Source organism: Brachypodium distachyon, chromosome 4 (genome assembly GCF_000005505.3).
Source record: "Brachypodium distachyon strain Bd21 chromosome 4, Brachypodium_distachyon_v3.0, whole genome shotgun sequence".
Taxonomy (NCBI): Eukaryota; Viridiplantae; Streptophyta; class Magnoliopsida; order Poales; family Poaceae; genus Brachypodium; species Brachypodium distachyon.
In genome coordinates, this window is record NC_016134.3 from 23,426,320 (window position 1) to 23,444,137 (window position 17,818).

The 17,818-nt window shown below is 43.4% G+C and overlaps 2 protein-coding genes across 6 annotated transcripts; one reads left to right on the forward strand and one right to left on the reverse strand.

Annotated features, from left to right (window-relative positions):
• Positions 1-1,763: 1,763 nt before the first annotated feature.
• LOC100836694 lies at positions 1,764-7,936 on the forward strand. 5 transcript variants are annotated; one of them, XM_014903223.2, is made up of 11 exons: positions 1,764-1,937; positions 2,084-2,160; positions 2,261-2,336; positions 2,436-2,508; positions 2,597-2,648; positions 2,736-2,797; positions 3,015-3,078; positions 4,034-4,094; positions 4,182-4,268; positions 5,448-5,541; positions 7,637-7,936. In XM_014903223.2, the coding sequence occupies exons 1-11, from the start codon at positions 1,846-1,848 to the stop codon at positions 7,727-7,729; spliced, it is 831 nt and encodes a 276-aa protein (XP_014758709.1). In that variant the 5' UTR covers positions 1,764-1,845; the 3' UTR covers positions 7,730-7,936. The 5 variants fall into 5 exon arrangements, with proteins under 5 accessions (XP_014758709.1, XP_003577619.1, XP_010237765.1 ...); XM_003577571.4 differs by having other exon boundaries at positions 1,766-1,937; positions 4,037-4,094; XM_010239463.3 differs by having other exon boundaries at positions 1,865-1,937; positions 2,261-2,332; positions 2,419-2,508.
• A 224-nt stretch (positions 7,937-8,160) lies between these two features.
• Positions 8,161-9,286, reverse strand: LOC100837008 (tetrapyrrole-binding protein, chloroplastic). The gene has a single exon (XM_003577572.4). It carries the CDS (start codon positions 9,113-9,115, stop codon positions 8,315-8,317), a length of 801 nt encoding a protein of 266 aa, XP_003577620.1. The 5' UTR covers positions 9,116-9,286; the 3' UTR covers positions 8,161-8,314.
• Positions 9,287-17,818: the final 8,532 nt, after the last annotated feature.

The window sequence follows — 17,818 nt, forward strand, 5'->3', positions numbered from 1 at the left end:
ACATAAAAGATTGATCCAGTGAGCAGGCCATATTCAATCTATCATCACTGAACAAACCTTCGTCGTCAGCGGCATAGCAGACTAGCATGACCAAAATTCTCCTCTTCTTGTTGTAGACCTAATGAAAGAAGCTAGAGAACAAAAACCTAGACGGAAAATGGGGTAAAGAAATGGGTCAATTTGTCACGTGTCCTTGGATAGGATCCATCATCATCCGCGTGTGCATCTCGGCAATGGATGCGCGGCCTGCTGAACAAAAAGAAGATGACTTGTATGTTATGTAGATTTTTTTTTGAAGACCCTACATCACAAAGACACGTGACACCCAACAAATCGGCGAGGGCATGTGTACACACACTACAACCTAGATAGAAAACACCGCCAAGACAAACTCCACCACGAAGCCTACTCTCCAGCGATGGCCACCGTGCAAAAGTTTCTTTTGTGTCCCGGTGGAAAGGGAAGTATGGGACCGACCGACCCTTGACGGGCCTCATGGGCTCACAGTTTTCATTTGGACTGCTCGCTGCGGAACCTGCGACCGGGCTGCGGTGCTTCCGAGCGAGAGCAGGTGGGCCAGAGTTTAGTAGGCTGGTCCATCAACTTTTCTTACTCGTAGTAATAAACTCTAAATTTCGTACAAAGAAGTTCTCAAATTTATGCTAAAAAAGTTTTCAATTTTTTTAGAAATCTAATAAATAAAAATAGCCATAAGAGTTGTCCATGAGTCAACAAAGATAGCAAAGAGAGAATTCGGTTTGTACCGATGACCTTCATGATTAGATAATTAGTCCTCCCCTTTTCCAAATAAAGTGGGGAAATGATTAAGTCTTCCTTTTCTTTAACATATCAGATAGTGTCTCCTGTTTTTTTAAAAGATCAGATCGTTACAAATTTGTGGTCATTTGCCAGAACACACTGCTGGCTCAAAATGAAAAGTTTGACTTTTTTTTTCCTTTGGATGACGTTTTTAGCTTGGGAGAATGACAGTTGAATAGTTTTCTTTTTCAAATTGAAATTTTGCCTCGAAAAGAAGTATGTATGTGTCAATTTTGAAAATTATTTGATTGCAAAATTAGGCAGCATTTAGCCTCAAGTCAGTTCACAAAATCATATAAAATGCAGACATTCCAGATGGAACACATGTTTAACTCATAAAAGATTAACATAAAAGTCCACAAAATGACATGTTTAAAATACAGGTTTAACTCACAAGTTCATCTAGTAAGTACTGCGTAACACACTCTATACGGAATGTATGACATCTCACCCAAACTTCTGATTTAGGCCAGGCGGTGTGTTCTGACAAATGACCGTGAAATTATAATGGTACCGAACAAAGGCGCAATCCGGCGGTGTGTTTTTGCAAATGCCGTAAAATAACCGTGTCATGTAGCCAATTTCCCCTTACAGCAAACAACGTTTCATTTCATCCAATTTTCGATAAGATTTCATTTGGTTGAAATTGAATTCCTTGTTCAAAAATCATGTTTGTCTATTTGTAGAGTGAGAGACAATTCCAACGATGATGACTTTTGAAGAGAAATTAGGGTTAGTTATAGTGCAATTTCATAGAATTTGAGATTGAATTCTTGTAGCCAATTCCGTGCTAATCAAACAAATTCATTTCTGAAAATTCAAAATGAATTTCATAATTCTAAACCCAAATGGAGCAGTTAGTTTTTCATGGTTGATAATGTAATGCTCTTTGAAAAATAAAGCTTCCGTTTCAGCGAAAAAAGAAGAAGAACAACACCACACGCACGCGCGCAGCCCAAACCGGCGACGCGGACACTTTCCGCTTCTTCTCCGCCCACCCCGCCCCCAGCCTCCCTCCCCGACCGGATGGCGAATCCAAGCCTCCTCTTCCTCCCCAAGGTCCTCTGCGCCGTCGCTGCCTTCTGCGCCTGTCTTCCCGCACCCGTCTCCGCCATCCGGTGAGTGAGATCCGTTCCCCGGAAACCCCTCGCTCCAGCGTCGCGTTCTAGAAGTGCAAATGCTCTCGTAGTCGCTGTCCCGGATCTCTGAACTATCGCATTTCACTAATTCTAATTGCATAACTTCATTTTTAAGTCTACTTTAGGAAGGAAACTGGGTTTGCTGCACCCATTATGTGCAGGAGGACTGTCCAAGGACGGCATTTGATTTCAGATGATAATGGTAGTACACCTGCGTCTCTCTCTTGCTTCGATATACTGTCTTATGAACCCTGTGTTCCCTTATAGCCTTTGTTTCTCTAATAGAACACAATTTTTTATAGGTTACGTATGCTCTTCCCTTTCAATCGATCCATGGTCACACTGCTGCCCAAGAACAGGAGCACGCTTTTCCTGTCAGTGAGTTACTTTGCTTTTGTTGCACAAATTATCTATAACAGCAGTGCATTATAAAAAGGGTAACCTTGTAAATCTAACGCAGCTAATGGCACCATCCAGGGGCTGCAAACTTGATTTACAGTGCTGCAACTCTTATGAGTATTGTGTTTCCTGCTGCTTGGATCCTTCCAGGGTAAATTCTTACTAGCAGTACTGGAATTTTCAAACAAAGACTACAGAACTGAGTTATTTCCTAAATTATTCACTCATCCTTCTGACAGACCAAGGAAAGAGATGTTCTGAAGTTGAAGGTAGCTAAGCCAGTTACTGCTGGTAAGTGCCTGTAGGCATTGTTTCATGAATCTAAAATACTACGGAGTATAATTTGTTGGAAGAAGTTTACAGTTCATTGTCCTCTAGGAACTTACGCCAATATCTTCGATTTCTGCATGGGAAGATGCCGCCATAGTTCTGCAAGCGTGGTACTGGTTCTTTCTTAGCATTCTGACATGAATATTTGAGGACACTTTTCACATTAACATCTGAAATAAGGAACAGAGGTCGAGTGCATATCCATCCTGGTTGCATCTTATTCTTCTGGCGATCTAGCATTTTATAATGACAGCAACTACATGTGAAAAAAAAATCTGGTCAACAATTTTTGATTTTTTTTTCAATCTTGTTCTTTGAATCAACCAGGTCCATGAAAACGCATATGTGAGTGATTTCCATCATTGCTTCATGGTTCAGCAAAATTTATCAGGTACGCATAGTATTCTTGCATCTTAGCTACATAACCGCACGTCCGCACTCTCTAGGTACAGCATCTGTTCATGATCAGTCCGGCATATCTAAATTGTTTAAATAGTGCTATGAGATTCAGATTCAACTGCCCACCAAGAGTAGATACGAGCCATGAGTAGTGACTTAGCTTAGTTCACAAAGGCCAAACCAGTTCAGTTGTGGTCGACCGTATAGCAGCAGCCAGCACTAGCCACACTAAAACGAAACATATGGGCTATGAGACAATTGGAAATTGTAAGTTTGTGACTGAAGCTGCAACGATAAACGATTTTTCATGACTACTGAATATGCAGCTATAAATTTGTGAATTTATGCCTGAATCCAAAAATAAATATTTGGATCTGTAATTGATCTGACCATCTTGAATTTCTGAATTTACGTACCCTGACAATTTAGTGAAATATTGTTAAGTCGCTCTAATAATAAGATATCCCCTATATTAAGGAGTATAGCACATCATGGGCATATTGGGCGCATCCGCGCATGCAGAGTTTGTCATCGTCTTATCTATTTCACTGACTCAGTATATTAGCTCATTTTCTGTTAGTTTGATACTTTGATTCAATCAGTTAGTTATAATATGTTAAAAATTCATACGAGGAGCTTCATTGGAGCACATGGTAATGTGGGAGTAGGGAAGTTGCTGGAGTTTTGGCAGACAGGATGGTAACCTGAATTTCCAAATGGTACTTGTGTGGGCTGTTTTGTTTTGTTTTTTATTCTCCTTTTTTTGCGTTAGATGTGGGTGTGCCGTGCACTCTGTGCAGAGAAAACAAGATAATTAAACCTCTGATCAGCCTGTTCTTCAGTTTCATGCTTATTCTGAGCTGAGCCTGGTTATCAGTAATCACACAAGGTGCTAGCTTCTTGAATTATGCATTAGGATTAGGAAGTGATTATGTAAAACTATTTAGCAGGATCAACTGATTCTAATTATGGATCAAGGTTGGCTGGTATAAGCGTCATTGTGGGAAGGTAAGGTTTTTCCAGTTCTAGCTCTATATGTAGGCCAGTGAATGAAGTCCATGGGAATTTCTTTCTGAAATCACATTTGATATTCAGGCAGGGAGAACCGTGTAGTTCCACGTGTAGAGCAAAAGGACAATCATGTGTTCCGAGCAGGCTTTCTGAGTTGAACAAATGTCAGATGTAAGTTTATATAAACTATTTAATCTTGCTAATACTCATCTTTCACTAATACTCCCTCCGTTCCTAAATTCTTGTCGTTGTTTTAGTTCAAATTTGTACTAAAATAACGACAATAATTGAGGAACGGAGGGAGTTCTCTTTGTCGGATAGCGCTGTTTGCTTGCTAATCATCAATTGTTTGCTCCTGCTAGAATAATTAGTTTGACTGACTAGTCATGTATCAAGATCTATTGTTATTAGTTGTGTATAACTACTTTTTGCATGACCGCACTTCGATCTAGTTAATTGTTTGGTCGAATAGTCTGTAGTAGATTGTTCCTTAGATGAAAGTTGATGATGAACTGATATTTTGAAGTTGACATGGACCGGTACTTATACTTTTACCCCGGTTTTGTCTGACCGGGTTTTCAAGCAGGCCCTGTTGCCTATCAGCTGTTTTGCTCTATCCTAGGGCTACAGAGGTTACTTGCCATACCTAGTTACCCAATTTGAATGTGGGAACATTCTCTTTGTTGGAGAAGTTTCAGATCTGCACAGCCATCCAAATTTTGATATTACCAGTTACCGCTTACTTGATTAAATGAAACAATTCTAGCAGTAGTTAGGTACTCCCTCCGATCCATATTAATTGTCTCAAATTTGCCCAAATATGGATGTATCTATGCCTAAAATACGTCTAGATACATGTAATATTTTGACAATTAATATGGATTGGAGGGAGTAAATGACAAGGGGAAAACTGAAGTGGTGAATTACATTCCAATATAAAATATAGTTAACTTAAAGGTCCCTATAATTTACTGAAGGCGGTATTTGAACATGTAGATTCTTCAGAGAAATCATCCCGGACCTCATATGAGACTTTGCTATTACCAGTTTGATTTTGATTATTTTGTCAGTGAATTAATCATTAATCAGAGTAATTTGGTCTTCTTTATCATTTCCAAATGGTACTGTGTTACACATTTGCTTATGGTTCTTGCATACTTGCTTCTTTGATATTGCCGGTTACTGGCACACTTTTATTTTAAACAAATTCTGATATGTCGCACATCAGCACAAGGACACTTTGGCTGTAGAGTCTTATTTGAAATGGAATTATGCTGGCCTTCTTGTGTGATTACTTTCAATTCGGAAATAAAATAAAACAATGTTGCTTATGGTTATTGCTGAAACCAGTTTACAGAAATATATGAGATGCAGAAGTGGTTGCTTCCCCAGTCTTGGACCAGATCAACCCGCCGAAGTTGTAGACGAAGCTCCAACAAGTTTGGTATGACTTTGAATTTGCTGATATCTTACGTAATGGTTATCTCCTGTATATTTATGCTGTTTGACCACATGCAAACTGTTATGAGGCTCTACCTAGAAAAATAGAAGGAAAGTTTTATACTATGTTTTTATGCATTAAGTCCTAGTGTATACTTCTGATCTAAACTGTGTTGCCCATTGGTCACTTCCTCAAAATAGTCAACCAACAGCATTTTTTGAATCTGGTTATATGCACCATGTTATATCTCGGCCATCTCCATGGAAGTTATGCTGCAACTGACTTATATACATACTTACAATTTCAGAAGGTTGATATTAGATCCTACCATTTTACTAACAATTATGTGCTGTGAACCAACCCTGGTCATATAGTTTTCCCTTACTCCTTTTGGCCTCAGCAATGTGTCCATCTCAACCTTTACAGATAAAGAAAATGTGTCCATCTCAAAAAAGGAATCACACATTTGCAGTTTAACGTAGTACAGTACATGTGGCTTAATGGCTTCATGACTTACAATCTTTTAGTTGTATCTTGTTGCGGCTGCGCATATAATATTTTCTGGATCATGAAAAATCATGGCTATCTAGAAAGCTTAATCTCTTGCGTGTGTGAAAACACGCATACATGCTCACAAAATCATTTAAATTAACCCTATTCATCTTCAGTTGGAAGCAACACATCTAGCGCCATGATCTGCAGAAAGAAACTAACATAAAAACAAAAACATTCATCTAAATCTATCTTAAAGCCTACATTCAATGAAGACATGCGCTTGAAGCACTTCATTGCCTTCCAAAATATTCTACCGAATGATTTCGGTGCAACTAACTATATTTAGATTGCACACCAGAACCCCATATTAGCAGCTTCAGACATGGTGTAGTGTAGTAAGGCCCTAGCTGTAGTTTCCTTTGCCCTTGTTTTCTTTTGGTTTGTTGTTAGCTTTTAGGATCCGGCGCTTAGATCCTTTTGGTTCTTTTCTTGTTGCTGGCTTTGTTTGGTTTCACTTTGTAAACTTTTGTGCTTCCTCAGCGATCTTCTTCTAATACAAAATGACACGCCTCTAACCGCTTGGCAATTGAAGGCTGACACAAAATGTATTGCTTTAAAATTGTCAAAATATTTTAGCGAAGGGCCTAGATATATTGGTTTTCCTTCCTTGACCCTAATGAGGTGGTCTTTTTCATAGCACGAGGAATTTCGAAGTCTAATCATTTAGTGTTACATAGGGGTGGGGGCATATCTACGATATATACAACAGTTGGCCTTTTTGGGTGGTCTTACCATTGTCGAGAAATGGATCAGCAGATAAGATTTTGTTGGCTTCAGTCGGCACCAACGATCTTTCTCTCTGCGAAGCCCTATCGTTTAGTCTAGAGCTTTTGCCCAACCTGTCAAGTGCAGTAGCTGGTAATGGTTTGGAGACCATGGATAGGGCACTGGTCCTCATCTACGATCTACCAGCCACCAGGACCTAATCGCTGGCGTGGTTAGAGGGGCTATGGTCGTTTTGCTTGTGTCTTTCGAACTAATCTATTGCTTAATTATGGTGTGCCTAGAAGGAAGGCTTGATACCACACCCTAGAAACTAATATATATGTCTATCCTTATTTTCCTAATCATTTCTGCCTCAACTCGACGCTCATGATACAATCTTTTAGGCAACGCTGTCTCTGCCACGTGGCATATCAGTATTGAGTATTTGCATCTTGGCGAAGGGCCAGAAAAAAAAGGATTTTACCCTAAGTTTCTAATTCTTCCATTTCTTTTCCCAAAAGTATAAGGAAGAGGGACCCAACGCCCATGACACCATCTTTTAGGCAATGCTGGCTCTGCCACGTGGCTTGTCAATAGAGTATTTGCACCTTGGAAAGGGACCAGAAGAAGAAAAGGATTTTAACCCTCGGTTTCTAATTCTTCCATTTATTTACCCAAAAATATAAGGCATATAGTCACCAGTTTCAGTATATTTCCATTGCTGATACTTGCATCACTAATTCCTATTTGGGTGGACATCATGTGCTGGATATGGTTAAGTAAGAGTATTGATGAATAAACTTAAGCATTGAACTAATTTTGGTTGCTGCTGTTTCAGAATCCAGGAGCATGCTTGTACATGCAGACAGATGAGCGGCTCACATGTGATGGCTCACATCAACATACCCGGAGGGTCTGTCCTTGCGCATGAAAGCAGAAGTTTATGGTAATTTTATCTGAAAAGCTCATCAGATTTTAGAGACTCATCTAATTGTCAACATATCTCCAAAGTTTTTCTCGCTATTATCAATCACAATCACTTGCAAGGAAACAAGTGAAGATGATCCCCTGAAAACTGGTGCTCTTTTTTCATAAACAAACTTTTTCCCTACCTGTTGGACTGTTTGTTGTCCCAAAATGACATGGTCGTCTGCACCTAATTTTTAAGTAGCGCATGGACGGAAAAGGGAACAAGTACATGTGAATCTTCGCATGACATTTGCATGCATCAGTAGAGCCATCGATTGCAAAGAAACATAGCATTCCATGCTTTCCCCAGTTTTTTATAATTTAGCTTTGTCCTCTGCAGGCTGTTTTCCCTTTGCATGTTTGTATGCATCATTCGTGTGCAGAGCAAACAGCTTCTCGAACAATTATCTTTATAATATTCTGTCACAAATTTCCATGCATGTTTAGTACAAACGCAACCAAAAGGAACTACAGACACATGACTTTTTAAATCAATCGCACCATGACAACATCTCTGCATCACAAACTTCCACGAGGTTTGCTGTCCTTAAAAGGAGTAGTCAGGCTTGAAATCTGTTATAATCTTTGGCCTCCCCCTCCCTTTGATGTCATCCTTATTCTGACCAGTGGTAGTACCTGTCTCATTCTCCTCTCCTGCTGCTTCCTCTTCTTCACACTCAAAGGCAGGGTGAGTGAATATGTTGCCTAGGAGCCGTGTTCCTCTGAGGGCATTGGTGAGAGGCAGATGGCCCTCTGGGGTGTCATCATTCAGCTCCCATATGAACTCATCAGGGAAGGCCCTGTAGTTGAACTGCTCCACTTCAGTGTCCAGCTTCTTCATCCAGCCAACCTTGATAAAGAAGCGGGTGTAGTCACGCAGCGACTTCTCCCAAAGCCGTCGCTGTACGCTGTATCCAAACTTGCGGTTGCTATGCTCCAGCCAGAGCATATCAATGGCACGGAGGTCCTCCACGGAGATAAATTGGACCTCCGAGAAGAAAACATACCCTCGACGACGTGCAGGCTCGCCCGCGAGGTGGATGAGGAGTGCGCGGGTGGTCTCGTCAGCTTGGCGATAATCTCCGTCCGCAAGCTGCTGGCCTAGGAGCTCCAGGGAGGGCGTAGGGGGTGAGGTTGTTGCGGCGGCAGCAGCGACTGGAGTTGGCGCTGATGTGTTGGCGGTTGATGCTGTGCTCACCGAGGAGGAGGTGCTGGAGAAGAGCTTGAAGGAAATGCTGGTGCTGGAGGTGAGCTTGAGGATTACAGAAGAGGGGCCTTCATGGGTGCTGTTGTTGTGGAAAGATTGGTGGTGCTGAAGAAGGAAGGATTGGAGAGAAGCATTTGCCATGGCAGGCAGAGAGAGGGGGGCCTGAGAACGAACGGAAGAGGGGAAGGAGAGGGAGGGAAACGATGATAAGGGAGTGGATGGGGTTTAGTGGCAGGATTGTACTTGGTGGTGGTGTGGAGACTCCAGGGTATGTTGTCCGTGTGCCCTTTTGTGTTGTGAAAAATTCTGGTTGTGGTCTTGTAGGGGTTCATCTCGGAGAGAATACAAAGGAGCGCTGTGATTGGTGGGTTCTGGGTGAGGTGAGGATACTGGCTATCACAGGCTTGTTTCTTTTTTCAGAAAGATAACCCAAACCATTTCAGTCTATGCGTGGATTTTGTAAGTATATTGTTGTGTATAAGCCTTTTCTGGAATAATCTCTTCGAGATTTTCTTCATGAAATACAGCGGCTAAGTTCTCTTTTGGCTGCATGGACTAAAGGTAGTATTCATGAACATGAAGTACAGAGTTCTTCAGTTGGGTTACACAACATCCGGATCTTTTCTTAATTAGTGCCTATAAATTTTTTATATATATTATTTGCATTGGATGTCATTATTAAGAAATGAAGACCGTAACGTAACTGGATTTTTTTTAAAGATAGGAGTATATCTCGTGAAAACACATCCGGATGTAGCATTTATTTGCTTGATATTGATGAAATCTCTATAATGTTGATGGCACGAGTTATAACCAAAAAATAGTGTCCTGTTTCTTTCCTCTGGCTTGGTTTCTGGGTCTATGGACATGGTGCACGTGAATATGTCGCTGCATAGAAATGGGTGAGGACCATGTCCTGGACGGCAGGCCCGACGTATGCTTGTTTTGTTGCTTTGTGGGTTGTGGCCCATCAGCTATTAGTTTTCTGCATTCGACCCTATTTGAAGTGCATCACCCTCTTCCACAGGGTTAAGTTATGGTTTTTCCATACGAAATTCTGAACGTTACTACGAAAATACATATACATTTCTCGCTATGTTAGATAGTTTCCATTGGCATATTTCGAATCCACGCTCTTTGTTCCGTGAATTGTACGACTTAGTTTCTTTTACATTGCAATAAAATGGTTGTGTGCATCGACCAATGCAGAGGCATGGTTTTTCCTTTTCTAGAAAAACAACTAGTAGTGACGTCTCTTAACCATATTTCGAAGTTCCGAGTTACTCGCTTGCTACCGTATAATTTGTTTTTTAGGGGAAATATAGTAGGCCAAAACACCTACTGCTGCATTATATCGTGAGCTAGGTTATGAATTTTCTTGTTTAATCCAAATTTGTATGGGTTGGGCTAAAACGTGACTGGTCGTGCGTACGGTTTTAGTTGAACATAGGCCACATGATGCATATGTTGTGTCACTGGTTATTTTTCACGCCATGTTTTCTGTAATGCTAGTTCGGTATTCCCTGCTTTTACACTAGCAGCTCGTTTGGTACCCATCATTTGAGCTTAGAATTCAAGAATTCATTTCGAATTCTGGAAACAAACTTGTTTGGTTGGCACGGAATTGGTCACGGGAATTCAATCTCAAATTTCCTGGAATTGTATTATAACTAATCCCAATTCCTGTCCAAAAACCATCATTTATCTGGAATTGTCTCTCACTCTACAAATCCATATAGTAGACAAACATGATTTTTGAACAATGAATTCAAATTCAACCAAATGAAATCCTATCAAAAATTGGATTTCATTTCATTTCTACCAAATGAAATGAAAGGATGGTTATCAAACGGGCTGAGTTCCATTTGCAAAGGGAGAGAGAGTCCACATGAGGATTTTTTTTTGCATAAAAGACAAAATAGTTGTATCTTTCTAAATCAGGAAATTGAAAATATTTTAACTATCAAACTGCGCACTTTATTTATTACCGTCGGTTTTGTTCCGACGAGATCCCAGAATCCAGATAACATATGAGTAAGTTCAGATTGTGATATGAGTAAGTTTCGAGGATGTTTTTCATCTTAGAAGTTACCCCCTAGTAACTTATTGGGAGGGTCTAATTCTCAGTCGCCTAAGAAACAGTTATTTCTCAGTCGACAATCGTAGTCATCCAATGAAGATTTTCTTATCCATCGGACTTACATTAATCTTACACGAATCTCAATGATTGAATCAAAATGTTATCATTATCAAATCAGAAATAGTTATTTCTCAGTCGTCTAAGAAATATCAAAACCGTAACTTATTACCACCGCTTTGGTACCAAATTAACACCTGCCAATTTCCTGGTTACTTTAAGAGATCCATGTCATGTATAGTTCTAGATTTGTCAATTGTGAAGATCTTGAGGCTTGTTGTTGCTCTGCTCTCCATTCATTCTGATTTTGCCATCTACTTGGTCTCTGATCCTTTGCTCCGTACTTGTGGACTATCAACCTGACCAGCTAACTTCGCATGTACTCCCTCTAATTCTAAATTCTTATCCTGGTTTTAGTTTAAAGAACTAGAACTATGACAAGAATTTAGAATCGGAGGGAGTAGTTCAGAAAGTCTTCATCACTCACTCGGAGATAGGTATATCTTGTTCTGAATCATCAAGAATGTTTGTTCCTCCTTCCACTATTTCCTAGGATGCGGTGTCACTAATTCTGATGTTCCTCCTATCATACCACCTCTTCTCTGCAGCTTCAGATGAAATATGGCTCTACTAGGAATTGGATTCCACAGGGACAATGTCAGCACTATCATCTGGTTTTTGTACAATGGGTTCCTCTATATTCTTTGGCCAACATATATCTATTGTCACTGCTAGATTTCATCAAGTCTATCATGAACTCCTCAAAGGTTTGTCCACTAGTAGGATTAGCTTGAATCACATTCCCCACCAGCCTAGCCATGAAAGGATTGCCCAACGCAAAAGACTAGGCAACCTTAGAGCAACTCTAGCCGTTACCGAATTTTCTAACCTGAAAAAAATGCATATTCGGTCTACCGATCTCGTTTTTTCTGTTCCAATTTGACACACGCGGACCAAATCCTGAATACCTAATCCGTAAAACCGAATCTCTACATCTGGCCCATCTAGCCCAGCCCAACCCAGCTCCTTCATCTTTCTCCTCCCACACGACAAGAAAAGGCAAGAACACTACGCATATGCCTGATTAAATCTCCATCCAGTCTCCAAATTCCAAACCGTTTTTTCTCAAATTAAAGTCTGAGATTCAATCCTCATCAATCAACGAGCCGATTCAGGGAAACGATTTGCCGGATGGAGCTATGGACCGGTGCGGTCGGGGGCGGCCATGGAGGCGGCCAGGGCGAGGTCGGGGGCGGCCAGGGAATGCTTGCAGATAGATTGGCTTGGCAGCCCGAGAAAACAGGCTGCTTCACGGTCAAGAGTGCTTATCAACTTGGTCTTCGCGCGCAGATGATTGAGGATAATGTAGGTGCTTATAGTGGTATCGCAGATGGCAGATGGCCGGCTTGGGATCTGATTTGGAAAACGCCGGTACCGAAAAAAGTGCAGATCTTTGCGTGAAAAGTGGGTAGAAACTCCCTCTCTACCCAGGCTAATCTCCGGCATAGAAATGTGAAAACTCTACCCAATTGTCCAATCTGCGGTGCAAATTCTGAGGACTCGTTTCATGCATTAATCTGTTGCCCCCATGCTACGCGTCTTTGGCTGGCCATGTGCACTGATTGGAATCTGTCCGACCTGAAACTGATTGGTAATTTCGGAGAATGGATCCTGGTCCTTCTGGGACGCTTCAATGTGGAACAACGAGTGGTGATCATGATGACACTGTGGCGTATATGGTATGTTCATAGTGAAGTGACACATGACAAGCCGGCTCCTCCGACTGAAGTCTCGCGGAGTTTTCTCAACAGCTACATTGAAACCTTGCTCCTGCTTAAACAGAACCACACAGGGCCTGATTTAAAAGGAAAGCAGCCCATCAATATGGCTGCGTTTCTACCTAAGTATCGTCAAAGCCCATCTGGTGTGGACAATGCAAAAGCCCCTTGGAAAAAGCCGGACACCGAACACCTGAAGCTCAATGTTGACGGCTCTTACTGCTATGAGACAGCAGCTGCGGGCATCGGATGTGTGCTTCATGACAGTGAGGGCAACTGTGGCCTTGCAGCCTGTCAAAACCTACGATCGTGCAGTGATCCGCTGGATGCCGAGCTCACCGCGTGCGAAGAAGGCATCCACCTTGCGCTGCAGTTCTCAACACTGCCATTCACGGTTGAAACGGATTGCTCTGAGGTCCTGGCCCTTGTCGACCATGCAAAGCCGAACTTGTCCAAGTACTGCAATACTGTGGATGCGATCCGCAACCTCCTGAAGGAGCGTGAAGGAGTCATTTTGTGCAAATGTGATAGGAGCCATAACAATGTTAGCCATAGTCTTGCTAACTTCGTGAGAATTAGATCAGATCATTGCCCAATCCTGCTCTCTTTGGAAAGGGACCCCAACTTTCGGCGCCAGAAACCTGCCCTGAGATATGAAGTGTTTTGGGAGAGAGAAGCCAACCTGCAGGATGTGGTGAAGGAGGCTTGGGAGCGCCATACGAAACCAAGAGACCTTGGGGGTGTAAGGGATGTCTTAACGGGAGTGATGGGCTCCCTGCACGAATGGAGTGAAAAAACAGTAGGTTCTATTAGAAAACAGATCAAGAAAAAGAGGCGAGTGCTTGAGCAGGCGGAGAGAACTAATGGCAGAGGAGGTAGCCAAACTTGTCTGAAGATTAGAAAAGAGATTGATGGGCTGTTGGAAAAAGAGGAGATAAGTTGGCATCAAAGATCTAGAGTGGGCTGGATCCAAGCGGGCTATAGAAATACGGCCTTTTTTCACAGGAAGGCGTCGTGGAGGGCTAAGAAGAACAGGGTGAAGCGGCTCCAGGACGGGGCGGGGGTCAGCACTGAGAACCAGGAAGAAATGGATAACATAGTCCAGGATTTCTTTACTGATCTGTACAACAAAGATGACACGGTGAGGCCAAGTTTGGTCACTGAGGCCCTGGAGTGTAATGTGTCGGAAGCGATGAATGACTGTCTGTGCAAAGATTTTACGGAGGAAGAGATAGGTGATGCTTTATTCCAAATTGGACCACTGAAGGCCCTTGGTCTGGACGGTTTCCCGGCTCGGTTCTTCCAGCGCCACTGGGGGATTTGTAAATTTGATGTGGTGAATGCAGTGGCTACCTTCTTTAGTACTGCCAGCATGCCGACGGGTGTTAATGACACGACCATTGTCCTAATCCCGAAGAAAACCAACCCTGAAAATATCAAGGATTTGCGGCCCATTAGCCTATGTAATGTGATATACAAAATTGTGTCTAAGTGCTTGGTCAACAGGCTCAGACCGATCCTGGATGAGATTATTGGCCCATCTCAAAGTGCTTTTGTTCCGGGAAGAATGATCACCGATAATGCGCTCATTTCCTTTGAGTGCCTCCATGCTATTAAGAACAGCGCGTCAAAAACTGGCAAGTTCTGCGCATTTAAACTCGATCTGGCAAAGGCTTACGATAGAGTGGACTGGAGCTTTCTGAAAGAGGCTCTCCGGTGCAAGGGCTTCAATGAGAAGTGGATCTTTTGGGTCATGTGCTGTGTGGCCACGGTCAGGTATTCTGTTAAATTTAACGGGAGCTTACTGGATCAATTTGTGCCGAGTAGAGGCCTGCGTCATGGGGATCCCCTATCCCCGTTCCTATTCTTGTTTGTAGCGGACGGCCTGGCCTCACTTTTGAACAGGGAGGTTATGAAAGGGAATGTGGAGGAGCTTAAAGTGTGTAGAAACGCCCCGGGGATCTCCAACCTACTCTTCGCTGATGACAACATTCTGTTCTTCAAGGCTGATCGGGTGCAGGCCACGAGGATCAAAAACACCCTTAAAAGGTATGAGGCCGGCACGGGCCAAAGTCTAAGCCCGACGAAATGTTCCCTGCTTATGGGCCAGAACTGCTTGGACGGGGACCGGGCAACTGTGGCCAATATTCTGGCGGTTTCGAACATGGATTTTGATGAAACCTATCTGGGCCTGCCGATTCCTGAAGGGAGAATGAAAAATGGTAAATTCCAATCCATCAGTGATAAGGTTAGCAAACGGGTGGGGGACTGGATAGAGAGACACTTGTCGGCTGCTGGAAAAGATGTGTTGATTAAGTCGGTCCTCCAAGCAATCCCTACCTATTCGATGAGTGTGTTCAAGTTCTCGGCGTCCCTATGCGAGAGTCTTATGCAGCAGATCAGAAACTTCTGGTGGGGAGATGAGAAAGACACGCGGAAAGTCCATTGGTTGGCGTGGGACAAATTAATTTGACCAAAGTGCAGGGGGGGAGTGGGTTTTAGGGATTTACAACTGTTTAACCAGGCCCTGCTTGCTAGACAGGCCTGGAGGCTGTTAAATAACCCGGAGAGTCTGTGCGCCAGGGTCCTAAAGGCCAGGTACTATCCACATGGAATTCTGACAGATACGGCTTTCATCCAAAATGCCTCCCCTAGTTGGCAGGGAATTTCTCATGGTCTGGAGTTGTTAAAAGAAGGGATTGTCTGGAGGGTCAATGGTGGGGAAAAGATAAGAATCTGGAGAGATAATTGGATCCCCAGAAATGGTCTTAAAATGCCAATCATTAGGGGCCGGTCGAGACTTCGTTGGGTCTCCCAATTGATGAACCAGAATATGAAAAGTTGGGACGAGAACCTGATTCGGGAAATCATGCACCCAATAGATGCGGAGGATATTCTTAGCATCAGAATTCCGAATTTTGAAGGAAATGATGTTGTTGCCTGGCTTCCGGAGAAATCAGGGGTGTTCACTGTGAAGAGCGCCTACAACCTTGCGACAGAGAGAAAGTATAATGCTCAGCCCCTTGGCTCTAGCCTGAACCCGTCGGGAGACAGAAGCTTGTGGAACTTGATCTGGAAATGTAATGTGCCCCCTAAAGTCTGGGTTTTTGGTTGGAAACTGGCGAATGGGGCTCTTGCGGTCCAGCAGAATCGCAGCAAGCGTTTTAAGAAGGAACTCCCATAATGCACCATTTGTGGGATGGAGGAAGAAGACTACCACCATGCTGTTATTAGGTGTACAAAAGCTAAAGCCCCACGAGAGGTCATGAGAAGGCACTGGTCGCTCCCGAGCGAAACCCTCCTGGGCGATAATGGTAGGGACTGGGTCCTTGTCCTTCTCGATCAATTAAATGCGGATATGAGATCAAACGTTCTGCTTCTCTGGTGGAGATGCTGGGAACTGCGTAACGATATCATCTGTGCTAAAGGGGATATGTCTGTCACTGACTCTGAAGGTTTCTTGCTCTCTTTCGCACGCTACCATCAGCAGCCGCTGAGCATTTGCTCCCCGACAGGCAAAGGGAAGCTACTGGTGGAGGGCAGAGTGAAGGGTTTGAAGCCGCAACCTGGCGTTTCGTTCTGGAATCCTCCTCCCCCTGGTACCGTGCTGATCCAAACCGATGCGAGCTTCGTAAAGGAAGATAGAACTGGGGCGTGGGGCACGACTGCTTTTACTAGTGACCGTAGGGTGTTGTTCTCGGCCTGTGGTTGGATCCAAAGTGCAAATAACGCAGCGGAATCTGAAGCCATTGCTTGCAGGGAATGAGTGAGGCTGGTGTCCAAGCTGTGCTCTCCCGACTTTGTGCTTGAGACAGACTCCTTGGAAGTGGCGCAGGCCCTGAAGGACAAGGGCTGTTGCAGAGCTGGCCACTTTGACATCATTGAAGAAACTAAGAGATTGGCCGCCCCCCTAAACATATCCGTTGTTAAAGTTAGTAGATCCCAAATTCAGGTGGCGCATGAGTTGGCCCAGTTCGGCCGGAGGCTTAGATCCTTTGGCACGTTACTGAATGCCGTTCCGCCGGATATTGGCAAAAAAAAAACTTCGCGGGAATTAACTCTTCTTCCGATTGTTGGATGGGTGAAAAATCTCAATTTGTAATCGACGCTATGCGTCAGGACTCTGTTCAGTATTTGATTAATGAAGTTTTTAACCTGCAAAAAAAAATATATCTATTGTCACTGCTAGATTTCATCAACTCTATCATGAACTCCTCAAAGGTTTGTCCACTAGTAGGATTAGCTTGAATCACATTCCCCACCAGCCCAGCCATGAAAGGATTGCCCAAAGCAAAAGACTAGGCAACCTTAGAGCAATTCTAGCCGTTACCGAATTTTCTGACCTGAAAAAAATGCATATTCGATCTACCGATCTTGTTTTCTCGGTTCCAATTTGACATGCGCGGACCAAATCCTGAATACCATTCGTAAAACCGAATCTCTACATCTGGCCCATCTAGCCCAGCCCAACCCAGCTCCTTCATCTTCCTCCTCCCACACGACAAGAGAAGGCAAGAACACTACGCATATGCCTGATTAAATCTCCATTCAGTCTCCAAATTCCAAATGGTTTTCCCTCAAATTAAAGTCTGAGATTCAATCCTCATCAATCAACGAGCCGATTCAGGAAAACGATTTGCCGGATGGAGCTATGGACCGGCGCGGTCGGGGGTGGCCGTGGACAATGGAGGCAGCTAGGGGCAAGGTCGGGGGCGGCCATGGACGATGGAGGCTGCCAGGGATGAGGGAGGCGGGCAGGGGCGAGATACCGACCGTCCGCGGCCAGGGTCGGGGACGGGCCGGCGGCGGCGGCCACGGTCGGGGAGAGGAGGAAGACAATGTGGGAAGGAATAACTGCGGCCAACCGTTTTTTTCTAGAGTTGGGGTGGCCTGTTTTGGTCGCATGGGACACCGATGATATCCAAGCGT

Coding starts and splice junctions, on each gene's coding strand:
- LOC100836694 (XM_014903223.2), top strand. CDS start 1,846: ATGGCGAATCCAAGCCTCCTCTTCCTCCCCAAGGTCCTCTGCGCCGTC. Junction 1,938..2,083: donor GCACCCGTCTCCGCCATCCG/GTGAGTGAGATC, acceptor AGTCTACTTTAG/GAAGGAAACTGGGTTTGCTG. Junction 2,798..3,014: donor GCCATAGTTCTGCAAGCGTG/GTACTGGTTCTT, acceptor TGAATCAACCAG/GTCCATGAAAACGCATATGT.
- LOC100837008 (XM_003577572.4), bottom strand. CDS start 9,115: ATGGCAAATGCTTCTCTCCAATCCTTCCTTCTTCAGCACCACCAATCT.